General features: G+C 37.0%; 3 protein-coding genes across 5 annotated transcripts in view; 2 read left to right on the forward strand and 1 right to left on the reverse strand.

Moving 5' to 3' along the window:
- The window catches only part of LOC136261050 (5-oxoprolinase-like), a 100,036-nt gene extending 78,504 nt beyond the window's left edge, over positions 1-21,532 (reverse strand). Inside the window, exons 1-14 of one of the 2 annotated variants that reach the window (XM_066055013.1) lie at positions 21,314-21,532; positions 18,074-18,265; positions 16,932-17,057; positions 16,202-16,252; positions 16,079-16,134; positions 13,952-14,067; positions 13,540-13,613; positions 10,291-10,346; positions 10,195-10,240; positions 9,458-9,613; positions 9,237-9,354; positions 7,682-7,736; positions 7,539-7,626; positions 7,087-7,209 (exon numbers count right to left, since the gene is read on the reverse strand). In XM_066055013.1, coding sequence (XP_065911085.1) covers positions 7,087-7,209; positions 7,539-7,626; positions 7,682-7,736; positions 9,237-9,354; positions 9,458-9,613; positions 10,195-10,240; positions 10,291-10,346; positions 13,540-13,613; positions 13,952-14,067; positions 16,079-16,134; positions 16,202-16,252; positions 16,932-17,057; positions 18,074-18,265; positions 21,314-21,475 — 1,419 coding nt within the window. In that variant the 5' untranslated portion in view covers positions 21,476-21,532. Of the gene's footprint in view, positions 1-7,086; positions 7,210-7,538; positions 7,627-7,681; positions 7,737-9,236; positions 9,355-9,457; positions 9,614-10,194; positions 10,241-10,290; positions 10,347-13,539; positions 13,614-13,951; positions 14,068-14,596; positions 14,620-16,078; positions 16,135-16,201; positions 16,253-16,931; positions 17,058-18,073; positions 18,266-21,313 lie in introns of those variants that run through there. The other variant, XM_066055015.1, reaches the window with a different exon arrangement.
- LOC136261052 (uncharacterized) lies at positions 1,524-3,554 on the forward strand. Its single transcript, XM_066055018.1, has 5 exons — positions 1,524-1,928; positions 2,094-2,642; positions 2,718-2,987; positions 3,039-3,305; positions 3,360-3,554. The coding sequence occupies exons 1-5, from the start codon at positions 1,599-1,601 to the stop codon at positions 3,399-3,401; spliced, it is 1,458 nt and encodes a 485-aa protein (XP_065911090.1). The 5' UTR covers positions 1,524-1,598; the 3' UTR covers positions 3,402-3,554.
- LOC136261051 (eukaryotic translation initiation factor 4 gamma 2-like) overlaps positions 21,523-26,930 on the forward strand; it is a 46,561-nt gene continuing 41,153 nt past the window's right edge. For both annotated transcript variants that reach the window (XM_066055016.1, XM_066055017.1), the window contains exons 1-8: positions 21,523-21,662; positions 21,754-21,914; positions 23,947-24,052; positions 24,136-24,249; positions 24,543-24,609; positions 24,833-24,922; positions 25,221-25,279; positions 26,633-26,743. In XM_066055016.1, the coding sequence (XP_065911088.1) occupies positions 24,175-24,249; positions 24,543-24,609; positions 24,833-24,922; positions 25,221-25,279; positions 26,633-26,743 (402 nt within the window). In that variant the 5' untranslated portion in view covers positions 21,523-21,662; positions 21,754-21,914; positions 23,947-24,052; positions 24,136-24,174. The remainder of the gene's footprint in view (positions 21,663-21,753; positions 21,915-23,946; positions 24,053-24,135; positions 24,250-24,542; positions 24,610-24,832; positions 24,923-25,220; positions 25,280-26,632; positions 26,744-26,930) is intronic.

Raw genomic sequence — 26,930 nt, forward strand, 5'->3', positions numbered from 1 at the left:
ACAACCTCTTTTTAGTAAGAAGTGCTTAGCAACCTTCCCATACCAGTTTCAATGATAAATAACAGAACAGCTGAAAGCACACACTATAGAGTTACCAGCTCTGAAAGTTTCTGCTAATTCTTTCCTTATACACTTTACTGATGCATACAGAGAAATACTATCAAAATTAACAAGTCTTTTGTGTGCATTATATATATATATATATATGTATGTATGTATGTGTGTGTGTGTGTGTGTGTGTGTGTGTGTGCGCTACCTTAGTCAGTTAATGATGCTGATAAATTATAGAAAAAACGGAGCAATCAAGTGATAAGTGATTAGCTTGATATATGCCGTAACTAGTGTGCATACTATATATCTGCTAAAGTGCTGTTTGCGCCTTGTAGGTTTGTGTATTTCTTCTGCCAAAAAAGAGCAGCTATGCAGAGCATATAATGTATATTAAAGTAGTGAAAACACTATACTAAATTTGAAGTTGGATAATTATGATTACTATGTAATCTTGTACACCATGCACAGCTGCATGGCAGTGAACTTAGAGGATGACCTGGATGAGGACTGGATCACTGGACTGAACTACTGGAATGTATTACTAGACCAGTGCTTTTTGCCCCATCAATTTCTTCTTGTCAAAATTGTGTGTGATGGCTTTTGCATCTAAGAAAAATATCTATCATAAATACCAATTTGGTATACATTACATTCTCCACCACACTGCCGTATTTTAAAACGTAGACCACTCCAAGGCATAGCATAGCATAGCCTGTTTCAAACCTTTACCGTATGCATATGCTGAGTCTGTCTGCATTTTAATGTTTAAACCAATGTTCAATGTTTACATGCAAGTATAATAGCTATAGTGAACATGTACGGATCTAGAACTCTTTATGGGTTTGTATCTGAAGCTACTGATAAATGATTTGTAGTGACAAATAATCAATTACCAAATGTTATAGCATAAATATCATTAATCAAATGATAAAGAATATATATATATATTTTATTAATGCTGCTGGGGGTCTGTAGGGCACCTGGTCCTACAGCACACCTGGTCCTACAGCCTGCTCAAAGACTTTAGCTACTTAAGGTGTGTTTGAAAAGTTGGAGAAAGGAGAAAAAAATCCATGACTGGACCTAGGTGGCCTCGAACCTGCAGCCATCCGATTTACGCTCAAACGCTTACAGGAGTCTACCAGATGGTCAGGATGTTTTCTCCTTGTTATTTTCATGTAATTATATCCATTGGAATTCTAGAGAGTAACTCATTATCTCTAAGTACCCCAAGTAGAACCAAATGGACACTAGTATATTTATTAATGCTTTATATATTGAACTTAACATGTACATGAGTCCAAGGATGCAAGCAAAGCTAATTTCCTTTTACATTAGATAACCATGTAACGAGGTAGCTAGTTATCACCAACAGCTCATCTAGTAGTAGCGACTAACTTCCTTTAGGCGGTGCTGACCTCGTATAACAGGATATGATATAACACGCCCACGTGCTCACCTCACCAAGGCGACTTGGTATAAATTGTCACACCCCGTCGATTGAGTTGCAGGCGATTCGCACGAATCCTTAGCTACACTTCTCAACGATGGGCATTGTTTCTGCAACGATCTTATCGCTACTGGTTGTCGGTAGCTTCTCGTGGAGAGCCCAGGCGTTTCCAGAGGGATGTAAGAAGCTCATTGGATCTATTGAAGGTGCTATCCCAGAGGAATACGTGGTGAAGATGACGAAGGGTACATTACCAGTACTCATCGTGAAAATGATGCTCGAGATGACGAACAGCGGATGCGAAAATAAAGTTTATCGTACCAGCGGTGCATCCAACTCTGTGATGGGACCTATCACCTGTTCTAACATGCTCTATATCGATCGATTTGGGTTTGCTGCTAAAATGAGCGATGCTACTGTAATGTGGGTGAGTCTAGCTACGATAACTGTACCTGACCGCCTCCCCATATTTGGTGCCAATGTTTGCGTGGCTACTAACAAACACCACTTGCTGTCTGGCATGTGTGTGTCCATTATTATCGACAGTTAAAAGACCGTGACATCTTTCATGAGTGGTTTTCTTTTAATATAGCTATGTGATCAAGACTTAGTGGATTACATTGAACCATCCTATGCCATAACACTTCCAACAACTCAACCTACTACTGCAACTCCTAGCACTCCTGTAACAGATGATGGCTCTGGCAGTCCTTCAACTGATGGCAGTACCACTGTTGTCACTCCAATAACAACTGATAGTACTTCTCAACCAGTCAGTACAGTACGTGTAGGTACTACTGTAACTGATGGCACTACTGAAGAATATGGCTCTGGGACTACAATCACCCCAGTAACCACTGATCCACCAACTACTACTACTACGACTGCACCAGTTACTACAGATGTCACACCTCCTGTGAAATGTGGGAAAATGCGTGGTGGTGCACTACTCAAAACAAACGACTACTTGATTATGTTTCAGTATAATATACCAGCTCCCAGGATGAATGAGCTGTATGAACTGTTGACATCAATTCAGGCACTTGATAACACTTTTAAATTGAACAAAATGAAAACTATTTTTAAAGGACCAATTAAAGGATTCTATTACGATGGACTTGGTGAATTAGCTGTAACAATGGTAAGCATCTTTTAAATTATCATATATGTATAATATACTTACAAGTTCCACGCATGACATGTGTTCTCATTTCAGCTGTGTAAAAGTGACCTGGTTGATTACATTGAGGTCAAAGCTCCACAGTGTACTAAGATACACACTTATTCTGATGACACTGGAATTATAGAAGGTCAGTATACAGTTGCGATGAAAAAGGATATGACAAAAACAGATTTGGAAGTATTTATTGAGATGATACAAAAGCAAAGCTCTGATCCAAACAATTTAATGAAAATTAAAAACCTTCAACCAGCAATGGAATTAAAAATGTTTATTGTAGATTTGGATGATGCAGCACTACAATGGGTATGTTATATTACAATAAAAATGTCTTATCATTAAAAGTTATATTTACAGATCTGTCAAAATCCTCAAGTGAACTACATTGATCCAATGAAATCAGTAATTCCAGTACCAGTGCAACAATGTAACAATATCAAAGGTACTGTAAAAGATTCCAACAATAAGTGTAAAATCTACGTGAAGGACAACTGTCAGAATTTTGTTAACAGATTGTCAGCAATGAGCACAAATTCCAATAGACTAAATTTCTCAATCAAAAGAATATCCCACAGAACACCTCCGATGATTATTGCTTACATGAAAGCCGATGCAGTATATGAGGTACAAAATAGTAACAGATGAATACCTTCCTTATTGTATGTTGTGTTTGTACAGGTGTGTAAATCAAACTGTGTCAGGGAAATAGTATGCAGTTAACTACTGGAGAACAAACTACAGTACCTATATCATGTCTACTATTAACAATGTTTCAACCATATATGTACCATAATTGATGTATTTGCTTTTGTTGTGTTGTGGTGTAATGTATTCTATGCCTGAAACAAGTTGTAATACGTAATAATTCAGTTATCAGGGCATTGTGGAAATAATGGGAATACATATGGAGATATTTAGTACATCAATACCATGCATGCTACTAGATTCCATATGAAATATAGATCATCCTTGTGAGTTCTGTAACAGACTAGTAATCCCACTACTTGCCAATAAATCTGTTTCATCTTACTGGACAATGCAGGCTTGAATTCAGAATGAATGCTTTATCTAATGCCACCTAAACTGTATCACAAACAGCAGAATCCATACTACACTTGAAACATGAAGTTTCAATGGATGATATATACAAGTATCAAATTTTATTATGGTTTCATTGACCACAAAATTAACACAAACTTGAGAAGTTGCATCCATAGAATGCTTATTGTGTTGGAGTACTCTGTGCATGCATATTGTTGCAGCTGGCCAGTAGATGACAAAATATTGTAAGCACACGTGAAATATAAGCACTCAAAAATTTTTTTTGCACATAAAAATCCCCAGGTTCTAGCCACTATTGCACTATCACAACATGACCTCATCATTGAGTAGTAAACAAACTATACATATCTATCAAAACTAAAGTAGTCAGCAAGTCTCTATAAAGAATGTGTTATCGTTAACACCTTCTCACAATAAAATAACCAATGACCACTTGTTGGTTAGATGGGAATTACCATACACATACCATACTGCCTCAAGACATTGCCCAGTGTGAGAGTTACTTCCTGAAAGCTGTACATAAGCTACACGTACATTTGATAGACTTTGGTAATACTCTCCAGGTCCAATATACATATTACAGATGCTTCCAAAATACTCGTGGATGTTTTTTGTGCCAAAGCAAAAAAAACATGTAGCTACATATGTACATATGCATACAAACTTGGGTACCACAAATAGAACATTATGTCCAGCATTTATTTCTAATAGATGGAGATGGACATGCATTAAACCCATAAAAAGTAAAAGCTGTTTTAATGTATGCTACCAACATAGCAAGTCAACTAATGCATGCACTATAAACTGTTAAGATTTCACATGACTTAGAATGATAATGAATTACTTCACAAGGTGAAGTAGCCACACCATATTCTAAAACAAGACAGTGGACTTGTGACATCCTGACATCACCGGGAAATGAGATCACCAGAAACTATGTCACTATTACCATTAAAGGAATTACTGTATATCAGTCAGTAGATCCTTGACTTAATACCACAGTTGTACATCTATGTATTAGTTACATAAAGACTCATCGTTATTCGAGACGGAACTTCTCATATAGTACGTGGTCTACTGACCACCACTATTCCAATTGCTGATATTCTCATTACCCTGTTTTGCCAATAGTTTGTACAATTTACACTTGTGCATAATCAACTAAAAGTAATGTTTGTAAAGCTGAGACAGCAGATAAGATGATGACATACCACAAGTCAAAGCTACTACTGACTAATAATTTACAAATGCATTTAATCCCTATGACGGTAGGACTCCAGCCATCACTCTCAGCACAACTATATCACTAATATGTACTTACAATATTTGCAGAAAATATATATACTTGCAATGAGTTGTTGTACATACTAGCTGGACAGTGCTTTATGTCACTATAATGATCATGAATAAAATCATTATTTTATCATATATCAAACCCATTCTATAATTCTGAAATCCAATACTTTTATACAACAATAAGGAAGTCCTTGCAGCCTGCAGTCTATTGAGGTTTCCTTTATTGTACAGAATAAATATCAAAGGTCTTAGCTAATCGTAATATGGTTTTTCAATGAAATACACCCAAAACCATTATTCATGTATCATATCAAATTACAGCCACTCTCATATGTCCCATTTAGTCGCGAGGGTATACAGCATCACAACAGAAATTCTAGGTTTCAAGTAGACACCAGGTCCCAAATGAACGTCCAAAGTAGTCAGTTCAGTCACCATACAGTGTCTTAAAGGATGAAGTGAAGAACATTTCATAAACTTTCTTTTAAGCTTGAAGTTATGAATTATACTGAAGAAAGAAGAAGAAAGAAAAAAAAAGCATTAAGGAGAATAAAATGATGAGGTGTAAAGTTGATTCTTAACTTCATATAAAAACCGGTCTCGTACAGTCATTGGTCTGGTTTAGTGGCTGGGACAAAAAACTGCTTGAAAGGAATAAATGCCGGGGTCATAATTTGAGACAACATGGTATGTATATAAACCTGCTATTATTGTACAAACAAAATATTCATACATTTTAACTGATTATAATATACAGTGACCATATCATCTACCTATTCCATTACCACAGACATGCATCAAAGCGCCACACTATCTAGTTGTTAAAGAGTTGTGAGACACATGGGCATCAGTACCCAACACTGGTAACAGCACAACTCAGTGTTATTTCATCTGGAGAAGTAGGGATTTTTAGATCATCTCACATAAAGTTCTGTACATGTATCATTCACAGAACCTGTAGTCTCACATGACCACTCATCTACACCAATACCATTTAGGAATGATACCGAAAAGAGTCTATATGTCTAGCTTTTAAATGTAGCATTTCAAGGGCCTCTTTCTCAGTGAAAGAAGGTACCATTTACCTTTTCCTTTCTCATTTACCAAGCCCTGCTTATTCACTGCTTTAGTTGATAAAAATTTCTCTGTTACTGTAACCTTGTAGTTTTTCAATTGTAAGCATTTTCTCCTCCTCAAATAAGGTTAACCAGTGTACTTATATTGGTCTGTACTGTAATGAAATACAGTATAGAGGAAAGGAGAAAACACATTTAGCGTACTAATCACAAACAGGTTTTTTCTCATACTATGCATGAACACTGTACAGCCACAAACATACCACAAAAGGGGAAATTATGTAGAAGTAAAATTTGGTGACTACATGACAATCTGTCAATTTTAGTCCTCCAAATTTTCCCTACACGTATGGACTTTATCCACAATGACGTCATGAGAATAAGATGGCTGCATTATTTGGGAGACTAATGTACAGGCTCCTATGGAAAAATTATTTATATTTCAGCCAGGGAAAGAGATATCTACCTCTAAGCAACAGGTATGGTTACAAGACAACACAATAAACAATTTGTATCGCAAGCTGGCAAATTTTCGACATAACACTCGTTTGCAATGACTTTTGTTACATTATACCCATACTTTTTGACTATTGGTCAGTATCTTACTTCACGAGTGAAATAGGGTCGATCAAAACAATTTCTCCTTAGGCGCTAGTTTCCCAAATAACACTGCCATCTTGTGCTCCGTGATGTCATTGTGAATAAAGCCCATACGCACTGGCACTAGTGGCCATGGAACTGAACATAACTTTGTGCATGATAAAAAGGATCAGAGTAAAACATGCAACCATACACAAAGATAAGGTTAATGTCAATCCCCTAGAAATTCTCTGTGATCTTAATCCGTCCATTCTATACCTCATACACAATCACATCATACAAGTACTGTTACTAAGGCTAGACAATAAGGTTGCCTTGACTAAAGACAGCCTTACAGTCTGAATAAACCCTTACTTGATGTTTTGACAAACCTGTGTTAAAGCTCTAATGGGTCTGCACATGGTTTCATTTGCCACCTGGATAAATCCCATGGCTACCTGGAGTCTGTTCATCTCACTGTTGAAGGGATTCTGCTGCTGTAGAAAGTGGTTGACCTATGTCAAAACAGGAAGAATGAATGTCATAAGATTTACATTACAACTATTATTATCTAGATAATAGGCTTATAGCCTGCATAAGGTGCATGGCAACCAAAGACACAAAAAGATGGTATATTGTTGCAACACACCATTATGGTATACTAGCCCAAACGCTGTTCTAATAAAACCTGATAAGGTCACCTAAAACTTGTAGTATTTTATTAAACACTTGGGATCATTGGATGCAGTGTCCAGCCAACAGAACATTTATTCCCAAACAATCACATCAACCAATGTCAATGTAACAACTTGGAGATTAGCACACAGTAAGTATAATTGTATACTTCAGCTGTGAGTTTATCAAATTCCTTAACAGTTGACTCCTTGTCAAGGGGTTGATCCTCATTTGGTCCAAATATCTTCGGGAAATATCTACACCATAAGATGAAGATAACATATTTAGTATCATCAAGTCTGCAATACATACTCTGGTAGAAGCCTCCCTAAGCAAAGGTTGGCATCTGTAATAGTGAGGGGTCCACCTGCATAAGGAAAACAAAGTGAAGCACATCACAAAATATGCAACAATTATAAAGGTTTATTCAATTACAAAATTGTGTGATATACATATGTAGATTGGTAAAATATGTACTGTATTGTAGCCATATGAAATTGTGCTGTTTTAAAAGAAATTGAATACTCTGGTAAGTGAACCACTGCTAATTGATTTACATTAGTTTCAGTATAATTTAACAGAGTCATGGAAGCCTTCTAAAAAGAAAGTGGCATGATGAATAGCCAATCAAATTGGCTGACAAGTAGATGCCTTTAAAGTGTAACACAACTTGTAATATCATAACATTCAGAAGCCATATTAGGGAACATGGAGGCCTGGGTCTTTTTGGACAAAAAAATGACCCAAAACACCAGCTACACAATACCATCCTGGCACCTTGGCAGTATTGGTTAGGTACGTACGTATAACCAAGTTGGTATAACCAAGCCCAAAAGTACCTTCAGTACAACCCTAATGCTTCCGATAGATTGTTATAATTTAAAAAAAATATTCTATGGAATTTTCTAACTGCCTGCCTGCCCGATACCTTCAGGCAAACGTAACTCAATAATAACAGCTAAGGCTATGGGCTTGATTTTTTTTACAGTTTAACATCACTTCCTTCTGAGATGTTCCTTTGGCATACTGCAGTATTTACAATGCATGCATCATTTTGTCTTGCCATTCCTTTTTGCTGACTGCCCAAGGCATCAATTGGTGGTAGTGTGATGCATTGCTTCCCTACATTAGTAACTGGGAATCGTCCATATTTTCCATGGTGACTGGAGGCAATCACTCATATTTTCATGCTATTATAAAATATTGTACTTGTAACATCTAAAATTGCACTTGACTTTTGCAATTTTGGTTGTTACTCATACAATAAATTATTCCTTAACTGCACTCATATGCATTGATTACCTGTACTGGTAAACACTGCACAAACTTAAAATCATTACATTGGGAATTTACACCTTTGATATAACACATTATGTCATTTAACCTGTGGGAGAGAACAAATTGGTAGGAATATGGATCTCCAGCTCATATTGAATATGGCATACTGTATATACTCTCAAATTATTTCATACAAACACACCCCCTTTATGCAGTGCTGTACAGTGATATAACATTACTATCAGTCAACAGGAAATCAAAGTCGGGAAGGAAATTTAGTAGCCAAAACTCCCAGCACACTAAGCATGGTTCTCACAGAACAGAAGACGCTACACCACCCACAGTTAGTACATGGGTAACATAGTAATGCTTGTACATAATGCAGTGAAACCTACCAAACTTGTTTGGTCATCTTTTAAACCAGGTTTTTCTCAGCTTACTAAGCATTTAGAAAGCTAAATATATTACATCTGGAAAAATAATTTTAAGCCAAAAAGTTCATAAATAATATTTGAACTCTTGCTGGAACATCATGAAATGATGAAACAGTGACCATTGTATGCTTGTAGTAGTATACTAATGTAGAGACCTTTGCAGTAACAAGTTGGTCCAGGATTGGCTCTGGCTGATTCAGGTCCAACGACAAACATACCAGTTCTAAAGAACAACCGAGACCCACCTCCTGCAGCAACAGTATTGATATCCAACTACAATACAAAATATACACATATTGAAGTATCGGGCACTGCACATAAAGAAAAACATTAGATATAATACATTATACACAGAGGAATTAACAGAAGTCCTAACTTGTGGTGCTTGTATGGCAACTCCAGCAGTAGTACTCTCAAATACATGTTCATATTGGCCATCATAGCGGGACACATCAGTTGATGTCCCACCCATGTCAAATCCAATTACAGGACGGTCCGTATCCTGTTGATATGTGGTAATAGCATATCCAACCTACAAAGATATGAAATGTACATAAAGCTATGTACACCATATAAACATATTTGATACATGATAACTACATGTCACACGGGAAAATATGTACATTATAGCATTAACTGCAGGGGTGAAAAATAACACCACTGGCAACATTGCCGCCCATTTCTTTGTTGAGTCTCACCCATTTCTTTTGTTTGAGTTTGAGATACAAATCTGTTGGAATGTAGTTTATATTTCTTGCCTACTGTAATGCCTACTGCCTACTGCCTACTGCCTACTGCCTACTGCCTACTGATACTATAATGAAAACAGCACTACAAAAATGTGTTGTTCAACAGCAAACTTTAGATACTGCTGCTAAGTCAGTTTTTAAACAGGGTCGCTTGGCTCATGATATGTATGTAATAACAAATGATCCATCCAAAGTTATGTATGAATTGCAAGAGCATGTAATGCCAAAAAGTGAGTGTGTGGGATATCCTGTTGAAGTAGGTGTACCAGTGTTCCCGTCTGTCTGGTGGTAATGAACACACTACAAATACAATGGGAAGTTCACCAGTGACCATACAAATAAATTATTGTGCTATATCACTCACCACACCACCAGCAGGTCCAGACAAAATGGCTCTTGAGCCGATGAACCTGTGTATACATGTTATAAAACATACTCAAACTGGAGATATTGTACACACTTGTCCATTGGAGTCAGTCCACCATCTGACTGCATGAAGAGCACTTTCAGATTCTCCTAAAAGACAGCAGTATGTATTAGTGATCACACTACCATGTGATTCTACAATATCACAGCTACAGTACTAACAAACTCCCCAATGAAGCTTTTAATAGAATAACTTCCATTGTAAAGATTAAGAATTTGGTACCAACAGGGTTGGCTCCATACTGTATTCTCTTAGTGTCTGCTATTCAGGGGTCTTACATTACACATATCACATATTTTGACCTGAAGAAACTAACAGTTGGTTTGCATACATATAGTGATTTCAATAGAAAACAATGGGTGCTTCTTTGTAATGGTCATGTATTGATTAGTTGGCTGGCAAAGAAGTCACTTGTTCATTGACATTAAATGATGGATGACCTACGACAACCAATTTACAACAAAACACGAAATAGTGTGCATATAGCACATGTCTACATGCAGGTCATACCACACAGTGTGTGTAGGTAGGTACGTACATCAGTGAAACCAGTGTACTATAGACACCTTGAGATTAAAATTATCAATCAATATATTGTACAGGTGTCCACATTAATAAACGTTACACTTAAATATTAGTTCCCTGTTCCTATGTACGGTACCACCCAAACGCAGCGTCATCTCACAAGAGTGCAAGTGATTAATAAACTTGCTAATTAAAGGATGTGGCACCCGTTTTCACTCGTGAATATTGTTTTGCGATGAATACTTACAAGTGAAATGGGTGCTACGCCCTTTAATTAACAAATTTCTTTTAATTGTTCACACTCTCACCAGACGACATTGCGTTTGAGTGATATAGTGCGTGAGAATGTTGAAGTGCCATGCTGGGTGATAACTACCAAACAGCTAGAGAGAGAGCGGCTCTGCTACTCTGTGATTAGTTATCACCCTGTGGTCAAGCTAGTTCATGACATCACAGCAAACGTGAATGGTATTACTTACCAAAGAGCAAATAACCAAATATGGAAATGCTACTATAAAACACACCTGTACCGTATTTAACAATAAAATAGTTAATCCTTTACATAGTGGCACTATACTATTGCAATGGATTAAACAAATGTCAAGAAATAGTCTGTGTCTCACACTGTGTCTATTTTCAGTCACTCCAGTGATCAGTCCAAGCAGTGTATGGTGAAGAATCAACTGCTTTAAACAACCTCTGGCTTCATCATTTTATCTTGGGATTAATCCCCGCCACTCTTTAGCCCTTATAGCTATGAAGTTAAAGTTGGACTAAATCTTCAGCACACTAACAGGAACAAGAACTTGCTACAAAGGAACTGAAACTGAACTTTAAACTGTCATGTAGTTATCTGTATACCTGGATAATTTCATTGCTATTACACTCATCCTCAGCTCAGACTATAATAACAATGGTATCACCCTTATAACTGGATATAATTAATACTTAGAAATTAATAATTCTGCGAATACCAATATCCAAATTTTAGGTTCATTTCTACCTAAAAGTGTTTTGACTGCAATACACTTTCATCACAACAGTAATTAACATGCATGAAGCCTTCCAAGCAATAATTAAATATGTATTACTACAAATTGTCCTGTGAACCAACTTTTTATTTTTATGACATGAGTAGCATTACATGACACACCACGTACAGTGTGAAGGTTAGAACCAGTAGACCTACATAGCAAATTTATTATCAGTATAGATACAGCTTTCATTAAAACTCTAGCTCTGTTATTAGCCAAAGTATATACATCTCAGTTACACTGAAAATAACAATTAGATTCTGACTTAAGGCACAAAAGAATTTTTTCAAAGCACAAAACTTTGGCAATATTTAGAACCATTGAACACATAGATACCATTCAATCAGAACAGAACAGTCCGAGTCCAATCCTTTACATACACATGGTCACAACCAGCGTTGAAACCGGGTCACTACTGCTGACCCGGATGACCCACTGACCCGGATTAATTAAAGCAGAGGCGTGCGATAAGAGCTATGTTTCAGCTAGTCTCAAGCGAGTGAGACTACGTTTTGAGCGTTCGATTCGTGTTGAGTAAACAGGGGCGGATCCAGACTTTTAAAAAGGGGGGGTTCCACTTTGGAATTGTAACTTCAGCCTAGCTGTAGGTTGAAGACCAAAAAAAAAAAAAAAGGTCACCACCTACTGACAATAGCTACCCCTCACCATAGATACTCTCAGTTTCATGCTACAGACTGCACTTACTAATAAATGGGCATGGGTGAGCGTATTTTGGTAAAACGATAAGTGGGCATGGCTCACGAAAGAGCTACGCAATAGCGTTTATAAGTTTCCACATTGTCAAACGAACAATTTCGTTTCTCACATGATCCAATCCGGGTCAGACCCGGATAATTTGTAAACCGGGTTGGACCCAGATGACCCTGAGAAAATGTGACCCGACCCGGTTAAGTAAACTTTATCCTAGTAATTACATGTGATAACAGACTGGGCTGGACTAACATCTCATCATGATATATGTACATGTTTGATCATTCTTTGCTCATCTATAGATATAGTCCACAACACACCCTCCAAGCCACAAGGATATGAATCTGAAAATGTTCTAGGTTCAATGCTACCCTTTAGTGTTCCCTTGACCAAGAAACTTTGCTTCCATTGCTCCAGCCTACATACATAGCTGAAGCAGGATACAACTAAAATACAGGTATTTCTAGTTCTGGATTATAAACCCTCCTTAACTTCACTGACAAACACTGGTATCATTTCTTATTTGTACTATAGCAATTAAAAGGTTGCACAGCTATGGGACAGTTTCACTAGAAACCGTAATACTACAAATTATACCATCAACAATTCATAATAACATAATATTCTAGTGGGAGTATAGCCAATACAAATGTCACCATTAAAACATTACACATAAACACATTCATAGTAAATATAATACTAGTATGTGAAACACATACAAGCATGTGTAGGATGTACAGGGATAGATCCTAGTTACAATTTCTGTTTAACAAATGGGTATAACTTATATAGTTCAAGCTATTGATAATAAACATATACAATACACACAGCCATCATACACCTATACTAGGACTCTAACCCAATACATCATGCATTAACAAGAGGATATTAAAAGGTTAATCATACTGTGATACAAAAATTATGTGCACTGCTAGAAACTTCTAACAATGACAAGGCCAAGTGACAAGGCCAAGTGACATCACCACTCAAGCCATACACAAGATAAGTGTACCTTGTCTGAGAAGCCACTAGAGAAGCTGTTGACGTATTGTTTAATACAAGGTGTCAAGTAGGCATCAGCACATGCTGAAATGAGATGGACATGTGATAGAATATGAGACATTACAAGAGTTCATAATACTGATAGTACTGGTACATATATTGTACCATATGTCAAGTCAATAGGTGTGTACCATACCATGTATTGTATTGTATTGAACACTGTCTAGTTTGTGTACTCTCGAGTTAGCATTAAGTATACACATGTTTTGTATGCATCAATGTGTGCATACCTCTCTCTGCACAGGTGTCAGTATGTGTGTAGTGTACTAGTGCCCACACAAGTGTGTAGCTTGTGAATAGTGTGTACATATAATATGTGTGTAGTGTCATCTGCTTGCGTCTTATGTGTTTACAGAACTTACCAGTAAATCCTCTGGGAACAATCCGTACCATGGGCATCACTTCTGAAGAGAGGGACACATTAGTGAATCCCATATCAAGTGCTAGCTGTCCGACTGCCTTTTCATGGTCAGGAAATCTATTACATGACAACAATTAAGTAATACACAGATGAAACCCACACTGCTCAGTTATAACCATAGAGCAATATCTATTATTATCACTGATTGTCCTAACATAATTCACAGTTAACATGTGTCGTTGACATCATTTGTTAAAGGATAAAGTGAGTACACAAATGTAAGTCAATCCCTTAATACCATACCAGCATGTTGTCCCTAACGTGTATGTGTGCCATTATCACTGGTCACTTCACTTGAAATTCTAACAATGTACACAACCACCAATCTAAAGCATAGATAGTCACTACCAAAGCAGGTAAGTATATTCACTCACACGCAATACAACACCTAAAGAGCATCATCACATTGTCATGCTGAATGAATAGACTAACATTCATTGGGTGAACAACTGCTAACAGTTTAGCCATGCACTTTTTATGTCTAATGACTATTTATGTTCTTAGAATTGTTGACCAAACTCCTCGTAAATATTTATATGGTTTAAACTATAGTAGTTAAGTAGTGTGGTACATACAAACACTTCACTTATTCATCTATTCAAAGTATTAGTCTGAAGTCTAACAAGCCACCTTGTACACACAAGCTTGACCATAAGAACCATCACAAATTCAGATTCACATGTCTCCATTAATCCACTTTACACATTGGTTGTCTAAACAATATTATACTGATAGTTTGTACGAAGATAATGTACATACCATATACCATATACCATAGCCAATACTGTATATAGTTCAAGTCACACAGAATAATATATTATTCTAAATGGTGTTACACATGCAGGTGACTGGTGAGTACACATGGTGTAAGAACAGTAAGTTTAGCCTCACAACATTTATATGTTTTCATCTCTTATTCTTAGATTACAGTACTATCAGCTAATAAGTAGAAAATTTACATATTACATACACATGTACATATAAGGGAAAATTATAACAGCAAGGTCCAAGTGAATAAGCTTATGCAAGATCATTCTTTACATGTCAATGACTCAACAGTAAAATATGTTAATGATATTCACACAGTACAAAATGATAATAATATTATCTGACATGACTGTCAGGACTTCCTGTGATGCTATCACAAAAGAACTTCAAAAGTCTACTAAATCTAATGTGTGTATGTCTGTGCAAAAATGAATATGGCAAATGTGTTTAGATTATTTCTGGAAAATCAACAACCGACAAAGAGTATGCGTCCTTCATGTGACACCACTGAGTGTTTAATGTACTGACAAGAAACCTCTAGTTCTGTCTCAAACAAAGACATACTTTTTTTACTTACTATTACTTGCTGTACGTTACTCCATTACAATCATGACAACTTTAATCATCATTAGTAGGTCACATTTTGAAAGCAATGACAAAGAAAACAACCAAATTTGCTGACACAACGACGCTTCCTTCAGTTATACTCAATTGTTTTCAAACAACAAAGGAAGTTATCAGAGGTAGGCAGTAATTTCTATCAGTTTTACCAAATTTGGTAGCAACAGAATAGCACATAACAATGGCTCCTATCAGACTCACCTGACACACTAACATGTGATACCTGAACAACAACATCACCGTAACAACCATACCAACAATGGTATGGTGAATACAGTCTACAAATATGAATAATGACTTCATGTGTACATACACGTACCTGTATGGTACATCTTGTACACTATTGTACTACATGTATCATATTATTTACATACTGAATGACATTACTATAACATTGGAGCCATATTGATTATTCGTCAAATAGAATTCATGCCAAACTATTTTGTACATGTGTACATACTAACAATACATAGTTATCTTTAAGTCAAACTGTTTACAAATCGCTACTCTACCATTTAAAGTACACAATTTTTTTTGTTTCAAAATGCACACTGGTATTTGTATACATGGGGTGGTATCTGTATTTGTCTGTCTAACTATGTACACATGTAAATAAGTTCTTTGACAAAGTCGTGTAAGTGAAACTACTGCAAAGCTAACACAGTTATACACTACTTACGTGTAAGAGTGCATCAGCACCACAGCTAAACTCCTAATTCCCTGATCCAAAACTTTCTACAAAATAAACAAAATGGGATACATACATTACTGTACCATGGCACAGACAACTATAAAACGTTACCTGAAGATCTGTCTTTAACTGTTCCATATTAATTCTCTCCCATACATGCAACTGTAATAAGTATAGACCAACATGTCAATATGCTGAACAGAGTGATGGTAGAACATTCCAATAGAACACACAACAAAATGGTTACTATATAACAAAGGACACCATATATCCCTAATGTACAGTAATGTTAATCTTACTGACAGAGGATATCGTGCTGGTACTGGTTATTTGACCAGCAGTCTATCCAGCTTATTAACACACTAGTTAGTTGTATGAAGGTTTTGAGTTTGGAACTCACAACAAACTTACCCTTCAGACAAACAGTAAAAAATATATTATCACGCTTAACAGGCAAACCTGGTTAGGGTTGTGTTTAGCTTTGGTCTCTTCTTTGAAGTTACTTTGGTTCAATTTATAACGTAGAATTTAAGAGAACTGGATAGCTAGCAGTGCTGTAGCATAGCGGTAACAAGTAGATAACAGGTGCAGGTTTGATTCCCTAAAGAGTTCAATATTGTGGTTTTTTCTCTAAGTTTTTTCTTAATACGACTGTCAGCTGCCTATATAATAAGACCACTTTGATATAATGGCACGACTCAAACACAACTAGGCATACTTTACTCATTAATAATACCACCATATAATATTTTTAGTCCCATAGCTGTCCCTACTAACAAAGGAGCTCTTCACTGTACCAAATAAGGACTGGAGATACAGAGTCACATACAACACAGTATACCTTATCACCAGTAGTTCCAATAGCCATCTCTGTGTCCATATTCATCTGGCAGTCATCACGATACAATACAACACGTTCCTTCACTTCAACCACTGCAGAGTATAGTGTCTCCGGAACCTTGATTTCCTATAGAAACTTCATATGATTTACAATCATAAAATCTACTGTATATATAGCCTATTTAACTTATCGCCTACTGTACAAGCCAAATTCTTGGTCATCATAGCAGATGGCTACATAACAACGATAGATTACTCTATAAACAAATTTAAAAGTTGGCCTTTTAGAGGAGTGTCTATAGACAGGTATATATTCAAATGTATGGTTGTCACAGTAATAGCACAACTCAAAAGACAAATCCATTTGCCAGTCAAGTTTTACATACAATTTCTATGTAGCACTGTTGCTAGTAAGCTGTACAGTAGACCTACAGTTGTCCAGCTCTCATTTATCCAAAATTGGAAATGACTGTTCTATTAGAGTATTTTGAGAACAGGTGTATGTTCTATTAGAGTATTTCAACAGGGCTCTGTATATTAATGTATGGGCTTCAGTAACCCAAACAATTTCACTGATTCTACCATTTCCTGAGACCATTGAGGGTTTGGATAACTGAAGGTCTACTGTATCTGATTTTAGGTAGCTCACAAACACTTGCAAACAAAATACTCTAATTGAACAGTCATGTTATGTACAAGGGTGTAGCATAACCTATACCAACTTTTACTATGCATTACAAATATTAACCAATTTGTGGTGGTGATGTAGCTCACAACAGATGCTTGATTTATTATCTTTTTAAAGCCATGATACAGTCCAAGAGCAAGTCCTTCATTTTGGTTGTACAATATTACAATTAACTATAACCAATTCTGCAACAGGAGGACCTACGTGCACATGCAGAATTGTGTGATAATAGATTAATGATGAACCAGTTTTCAATTGTGCTCTGACAATATCATTCTTTATGAACAATATTGAAGAAAAGTTTAGTTTTGATACAAACTCTAATAGAGCAGTCATAAAATCTACAGCATGTGTGTGTATGTGTAGTGTACTACTGTATGTGTGGGTGAGTATACATGTGCATGGAGTGTGGCCACACATATGTACAGTATATGGTTAACAATAAATTTACTAACCAAATCAAATATTTTTGGCCTGGCCTGGTTGCCAATGTGCAACAGGTCCTTAAATCCAGCAGTTATCACTAGTGCAGTCTTCTCTCCATTCCTCTCCAACAGAGCATTAGTAGCAACAGTAGTTCCCATTCTGATCCACTCTATCTGGCTGTTGTCCAGTGGTTCATTGGCTGAGAATTCTGTATTTAACTCCTAATTATAAAAAAATAATTTATAAATTGAAAATGAAATACAGCAGATAATATGGGTGCTCTACAGTAACATTAAAAATAATAATGAAATTATCCTGATTTCCCAGTTAATTTTCAAATTAGGTATTGAAATTAGTAATACCTCACAAAACAATCACACTGTATAATACAGTTTATAGGCATCAGGTGATCTGTTCACTGCAGTACGCCTTATTGTCACATTTTAAATACTGCATCATATGTAAACTTAAAGTTACTATTTTAATACGTAGTAGTAAACGTGATCACTGATTCACAATACTGAGCTTGTGAGAGAGGAGTCCAATGGACATGTCAACTCAACTAATAGTACACTATACTGAAGTGAGGTATTGTGGATGACGTTTGGTCTAAAATATGTCACCAGTACAATAGTTGGAATTGTAGCTGGAGGTGACTCACTGGCTCACAAGTTTGACACCAATTCATTGTGATTGGTACTGTATCAGAAGCTACCTGTAAAAGCAAGGACAACATACCTGGATGGAGAAAAGACAATAATCGGTTCTAGGTTCAAAAGAAGTTTGCCAGAATCTACAAACTTAAGACAGAACAAAAACGTTTGAAATGGTCTTCACAGACAAATATCTTACATTATATTATTAGTAATAAATAATTTATCTATGAAGACCATCCCAAACCTTAGATACAGATCTAGCAGCTGGCAAAGTAGAGAGTCGTTTCTTAGCATCCATTATCACGGAATAATCATGCTCTTGAAACTAAAAAAATTTAGCATAGATACACACCCAGCTCATGGACCTTAGGGTCCAAGGAAGCACTGATAGGCTTCTCTTGATACAGATGACAGCAAATTCCTGGATAATAGATAATAAAATATCGTCCATGTAGCAATCAATTTAATAAAATTCCTTTAATGATAGTTGGTATGCTGATGACTGGTGATAGATGTAGCATATTATTTGCATTTATTAAGTACTCATCAAAGCTCTTTCATCCTGAAACTGTTAAGAGAATCACTGTTGTTTTCGAGAATAACTTATGCATTGCCAGTGTGGGGTTCTTCTTTGAGGAAGGATCAAGTTGCTCATTTACAGCGATTACAAAATCGTGCTGTCCGCATAACTAAATATTTATGTAAATTTGATCATGTGTCTATACATCGTAAAGAGTTGAATTGGCTATCTGTTCCTGACACTATACAATTACAATTTGTTGCTGTTATGTTTCATTACTACCAACAGAAAGAGACATTACAATTAGATCCTCCAATTGTCTTTGGACATCAGCACTTGTGTAACACACGTTGTGATTATTTAGCAAATCCTAGTAGTTCAAAGCCTTCCAGAACTAGGAAGTATTTTCATTGTAGTGTCTCTACTTACTGGAATTCAGTCAATTCAACAGCGTCATTTCCTAGTACCTTGAAAATAACTTGTCCTATATCTGTCAATTATGCTACTTAAGTAATTACGAGTGTTAAATTTGTATGTGTCCTGCTTGCACTTATATATATATTATTATTTTAGAACTAATGTACTTTAGTTTTTGTTCTGGATTTTTTTGTATTTCCCTTATGAAAATTTGCACACATGCACACGCAAACACACACGCATATTTGCATGCAAATGCATGTAATCAAATGCATGTGTGTGCATGTTAGTATTTGGCCCGATTACACACATGCATTTCCAAAGTTGTTGCATGTAAACGCTTGCATGTGTGCTATTGCATGTGTGCAACTAGTGAGCAGTTTAGCAGTTGAGCGACTGCATGCATGCAGCTTGCAAACGTTGGCTATTTATTTCATATTTGTATTTCTTTTAAATTTGTAATTCACATCTACAAGAAATGCGTGCAATACAATACAAGTCAGTTACAAGCCACAAACTGTCTGTTTGACCTCACTGCACACAATTTTTTTCACAAAGATGATCTTTAGTTGAGCTTTGTCCGAAAGCAATGTAGAAATTGATACAGGTTCAAATACTCTCGATCCCACTTCTTGTCTGCTTTCAATTGTACATTTCTGTAGTCTTTAAATCAAAGGTTAAAAGTTACACTCCCTCATTTTGTTACAGAAAGCAAAGAAGCCATAATGAACAGTAGCTGTAGTATTTTATTCATGTTTAGAAATGTTTCTCCACCTGTGACGCACAACTTTCAAGGAGACTCAAGACGCCAACCTCAGCAACTCAAGGCGCCAACCTCAGCTGTACTTGTAATGTCATGTACTGCTACAACAAGTTTTCTTGTAGAACATCACATCCCACTAACAAAGACTACTTGTTTTCTTTGTACAGGTTGTCAATAGTAACAAACAGTTTGGGCGCAAATTTTTAACATTTGTTTGTTCTCATCTGATTGGCTATTTCGTACTGTATACTGCATGTAAGCAGAAAGAGAACAGACTGCATGTGTGTAATTTGTGAGCAAACTAACCCCCTATTACAGCTAAACTTATGAAAGCAAACTGCAAGCATGCAGTATGTAAACAAAAAGAGCACAATGCATTGCTATTGTATGAGAACAAAATGCACACGTGCAATATACAAGTAAAAGGATAGCATGAATAATGCTATTGTAAGAAAGCAAATTGCATATGTGCAATATGATAGCAAAAGAACTCACTAGGTTATTGCTACTGAACTGTATGCATGCAGCAAGTTGTGCTATTGTTTTGCAACCATCTTAAGAACACTGCACGCGTGTAGTTGCAAACCGCATACAAGTTGCACACAAAATTTTCATAAGGGTTGTTTCTGTTTTGTTCTTTGTGTTGTTGTATGTATTCAGTTGCTTTGGTAAGGAAGAACGGCTTATGCCGATTACCTAGAGGATAAACAATAAATCTAATCAAGAGTACATAATAAAAATAGGGACCCTCCCTATTTTTATTATGTACTCTTGATCATATGTGGCGCTTAAATTATAGCGCGCGAGAAATAAATTTAAACAAAAGAACGATAATCTAATAAACCATTGTTCAACAGACGACACACACCTATAGCATTACAGTGCATATATTACAAAGGCTGATACAGCTTACTTCCTGTAATATGCGCCTGATCCCCTCGCGTGGAGCATCCGGATAATTCTGTGGATCTTCAGACAATAGCTTTAGTACTCTAGCCTTTCCGTTAGGACATTCTGCATAGATGTCAGTGAATGTGCCACCCCGGTCTATGGAGAACCGAAATCCTCTCTTCATCACAACCCTTGTACAGTATCCGATGGTAATATACGGAGTAGATTCGCGGTAAAATTGTATTACCGTGCGCGGAGAGTATACGGAATTTGGTCAGCCCTTGGTAGTGGCCTTCTTTTTACATTCGTTAATTTTGGAGTAAGATATATTTCGACGCGTTTCCCGGCCATATCCATTCACTCCGTTGCATGTAAGTTATTTTAAGCAGATATTATTCCTTGTAGAGAGCATTATTTAGAATATGTTGTCAATTTTATTCTACAATTTTCGTTTTCCTACAGAGTAATTGTAATCGGGAGTAAGCTAGCAAGGTGGAAAAGCGTAAGGTTAAAGTAGCGACAGTTGAGGGTCTCACACAGGCCCGACCCGGCCAGCGATGGGTACCGCCACAAATTAGAGAACTTCCCGACCCAATTGAGTTAGTTTTTAGGCGCGTTAGAGGGTAAGTCTATCCTTTATACTGTATTTATCATTGCTGCATGGTCTAATAAACAATAGCTCTGTGTGTGTACTAGTTGTATAGGTGCTAAATAGAAATATGTTACACAAAAGCAACAACTCCATGCAGTAAATTAGCTCTACAGTTGTACTTTGCATTCCATTTCATTGTGTTGAAAAACAATCCTAAATTTTAATACTGGTTAACATTGGTGTAGGCATGACATGTGTAAACATGGCTTGAATTTCATATGATGCCTATAATGTGTTGATGTAGTGTGTGTATATTGAGTGGCCCAACAATTGTTTGTAATATAGGCTATATCAAGGATAGATGGAAAGGTTAATTGGAAATGTTGTGTAAAATATGTCAACAGCTTACTATTACAGAGAGAGCCTGTTTATAGAAAGGTTTCACTGTGCTGGCATGGTTGTAATTAACCATTTGTGGCCTTGATACTTATTATTGTGGTGATAAGGATCGTTTGTTGAGATAACAAGGGTGTAAAAGATTCTTAGCAAAACATCCATGAATGGCAATCTATATCCCATACACCACAGCTTACAATATGATAATCAGATCATAAGACACCATGCATAGTAACATGCTCGGTCTAGTTGTACATGCAGTATGTTTTATTCCTGTTATTGAAAAGTGTGAGTGTACAGCCTGTGTCATGAGCTACGTATACATGTAAACAGAGTATAAAGTTGACTCTGCAAGTCATCACTCTTGTGAGAAGTATTAACCAATGATTAGGGCTGTACACATTGGTACAATTAAATTCCAATTCTATATTAAAGCAGTTTTTGAACAAATGTTCTTTTTCTGAGTAGTAAGTGGTGGCTACTGATACATAACAGAAATGCATATTACAGTGATTGATGTGCTCAACACTTGCATAGCTACTCTCTAATGCTGAGTGAGACATTTGAAAGGCAATAATTACTCATGAATTTAGTGATTCGGTAGGCTGTTGGTGACAGAAATTTTATACCCTCAAAGTTTTGGATTGGTCATTTGTGGAAAAAATGTACCCTTGAAAAATAGCCCACTCTCCAGCAAATGGGAAAAGAAGCACAGCTATTTTTGGTACTGCTTTTATGCTTATGGTTTGGCGTGTTTGTGTGTGCACGTGCGTGTTTGTGTGTGCACGTGCGTGTTTGTGTGTGTGTGCACGTGTGTGTGTGTGTGTGTGTGTGAGTGTGTGCACGCGCGTGTGTGTGAGTGTGTGCACGCACGTGTGTGTGAGTGTGTGCACGCGCGTGTGTGTGAGTGTGTGCACGCGCGTGTGTGTGAGTGTGTGCACGCGCCTGTGTGTGAGTGTGTGCACGTGCGTGTGTGTGAGTGTGTGCACGCGCGTGTGTGAGTGTGTGCACGCGCGTGTGTGTGAGTGTGTGCACGCGCGTGTGTGTGAGTGTGTGCACGCGCGTGTGTGTGAGTGTGTGCACGCGCGTGTGTGTGTGAGTGTGTGCACATAGTACTACATCTTATAGCTTGAAGTAAGCCACTCCTATTGTATACAGTGCAACTACTAGACCACAGTGACTGAGATCTTTAGTTAGCATCTAACTATACTGCTACTTTCTTTACCTGAAGTGTTGTGTTGTATGCCCTATATAAATTGCTTATATGATAGGACAACATGTCATTGCAGGTTTTCACTGTTGGTACAAACAAGAGCCTTGGGGCACTTGTATGCATGGTGCTAGTTTGTGGCTGTTTTGTTGTGCCCAGGGCACAGCAGGACAGGAAATGCCATTATCATATCCCAAGAGACTCACTGACTATTAAGATGAATAGGACATTGATTGCTGGTATCTGTTTACTGCTGCTATAGTCAATTGTATTAATACTGCATATCTGCTTTGTAAATATGGGAAAATTTTATGAAATCCCTTGATTCCACCACTGTGATGTAGTAGCTAAGATATAGACATGTTTCTTAGTATTAAGTGTATTATTGTAGCTTAATTATATAGGCAAACTCAATTTTTCATGCTAAGTTATACATGACTTGTTTGGTTGTTGTTAGTTTACTTAATAAGTTAACTCCGGAGAATTTTGAGAAACTCAGTTTGGAACTAATTCAGCATGTGGATGTCAAGTCTCCTACCGTACTAAAGGGAACGATCATATTGGTATGTCTGCCTTATAGTGTGTATATATCTGTGTGTATGTGTGGGGGTGGGTACACATTGATTTATGGTTTTTCTTCCTATAGATATTTGACAAGGCCCTCGATGAACCCAACTATAGTTCTATGTATGCTCAACTATGTAGTAGACTACACACATACAATCCTAACTCTGATATTAATAAGGATAAGCAGAACACGGTAAGTGTTAACCTATATTATGTGTGTGTTGTTACGTTACATTTACTTGTGTACAGGCCTAATGGTCTACATACATGATACACACACAGTGTAACCTATTAATGTGAATAGTTGAGAGTTAGGACACTTACTGTATTATCCACACACTTAGTTTACATTGGACCTTTAGCATGTACTCCCCTGGACAACCAGGGCATAATATTTGGTTGATCCCAAGGTGGACAGTTTTACATGCTTGCATATACATATGTAGTGTGTACACCCGTTATGGCATTTTCCAATATATCATCTAGGCTTTTATACGGGTGTTAGTTAAGAAATGTCAAGAAGAATTCGACAATCGTGCCAAGGCCACTGCAGGTTAGCCTTGTGTGTGTGCTCACTTGTGTTAACTGGGCAGCTCATGTACCTTAAAGTGGTCAATGGATTACATGTGGAACAGTATGGTACTGCTATCAATACTGTCCTAAGTAGATTTTGTTTTAGTTTGTGTATGTGTGTGCGTGCGTATGTCATACGTTATGTTTCATTGTTCATTCATGTAATGTTTTACATTTTTTCATTGTTTGGTTTCATGGTATAGTGTATGACAAGCAGGATGGCCTCACTTCAGAGGAAATGGAACAACGTGAAGTTAACAAGCGAAAAATGTTGGGGAACATTAAGTTCATTGGTAAACAAGTCTTGTGTATGATATACTGGCATACATACACTTAGTATATAACAACTTGTGTATTGGATCGCTTTTGGTACCATGTTATGCCTACAATATACTCGTACACTTACTCACACATAATACACACAGCACTACACACGTATGCATGCACGCCCACCACACACACAACGCACACAGACATTGGGAGTTTGAGTTTTATGTGTATGATATGCTTATACCGGAAACCCTTTTGTATTTGTAAATTCATCACTTCTTTACGTGTATGCTAAAGTATCTTGATGTGCATTCCCCACAGGGGAGCTGTTCAAGTTGGGAATGCTTCATGAATCCATCATGCATCAGTGTGTCAAAGAGGTGTGTGTGGTGTACGTGCGTGTGTGTGTGTGTGTGTGTGTGTGTGTGTGTGTGTGTGTGTGTGTGTGTGTGTGTGTGTGTGTGTGTGTGTGTGTGTGTCATGCATGCATGTGCTCCTGTGTGTATATATATATGTGTGTGTTACACACTTATTGACCTTATTACAGTACTACTGTCTCTGATATCCTTGATTATTATTATATACTCAGTATCTTTTGATTGGGTAAAGTAATATATTTTCTTGTCACAAGGCTAAACATGTCATAAGATTATACACTGCTGTTCTGTGATCTGTTACAAAATTTTGTACATAAAAACATGTGATTGCCCAGACAGTCCTATGTAACTGGCAATATACTTCATTGTGTGTGAAGAAATTTTCCAATTTGATAAAGAGTGTGGCATGCATGGTGTGTGCAGTTAATATTCCATGTAGTGACCAGCAGTGTAATTCCAATGTTCAAACAGTCTTAGTAACAAGGTCAAGTCATCAATCAAGTGTTTACTTACTGAGTAAGCACTTTACCCAACAGATGGCACTTGTATGGACAGTTCAAACTATGAACTTTGTCAACTGACAAGGCTATAAATACCACAAATCAACAGTGCCATCTGTCAGCTTAGTCAAGTGGATACTTCGTGCTTTGGTTGCAAACAGAATTTGGGCTTCTGCCAATGGGGTTCGATTCCCCATTGTGTCCACTGACGCAGTCTGACATTTTTTTTCTGGCTTAAAAATAATGTACATAACTTGAATGATTGTACGGTTTTAGCTGAGTGATCATATACTATCTATCAACTACATATGCCTCAAAACAGTTTTCCACTCATCCTTTGTACTGTGAATATGGAAGCAAGCAGTACAAACTCAAAGATTCATTATTACCTCTTTTGTAGAGCTGCTAGACATTATTATGGGATGGCTAAGGTGCCGGCTGTCCTTTGCCTTATTGAGATGTGCCATCCTTTGTATCAGGGGAAGCCGTTCCTCTTTTGGAAGGCCAGTGCATGAGGATGATGCGTCTCTTGCTGTGGCCAAGGGGAGCTGCAGCTGGACTATTAATGAACTATTCTTAATTGTTTTCATATATATATATATATTTATTTATTTATTTTTAAATAAATTTTAAAAAGCCACTAGACATGGTCACTATAATGATCATGAGATGATCTTATTAATGAGATTACGAGGTTTGAAACCTACGTGACATGGTCTCTATATAGTGAGGTGATCTTATTAGTGCACACTGTAGCTATGTTTGGTACCTGGTTACTGAAGTGGTCTTATTAATGAGGTCATGGAAGTAGATACAATTTAGCCACTGATTTTAAGAGTTTGTGTACTATGTGTAGCTACTGGAAAAGAAGAAACACCAGCAGATTGTGGACACAACAGAGAATATTGAGTGTCTCTGTAACTTGTTGAAAACAGTAGGGAAGAAGCTGGATGTAGAGAAAGCACAGGTCAGTGCTGTCATATTATTACTTGCTGTATGTATCAGACATGGGGCCAAGTACATTTGAAAGTACTTAAGGTTAAACAAAAATTTTATTACGTAATTAAGGCGGGCTTGGTGTTGTTGTGTTTTGTATCAGCTGGTAACAGGCTTAAATTGTTGGGAGAATAATAGCGTGCTGACTGGACAGTTAC

This window comes from Dysidea avara, chromosome 7, assembly GCF_963678975.1.
Source record: "Dysidea avara chromosome 7, odDysAvar1.4, whole genome shotgun sequence".
Taxonomy (NCBI): Eukaryota; Metazoa; Porifera; class Demospongiae; order Dictyoceratida; family Dysideidae; genus Dysidea; species Dysidea avara.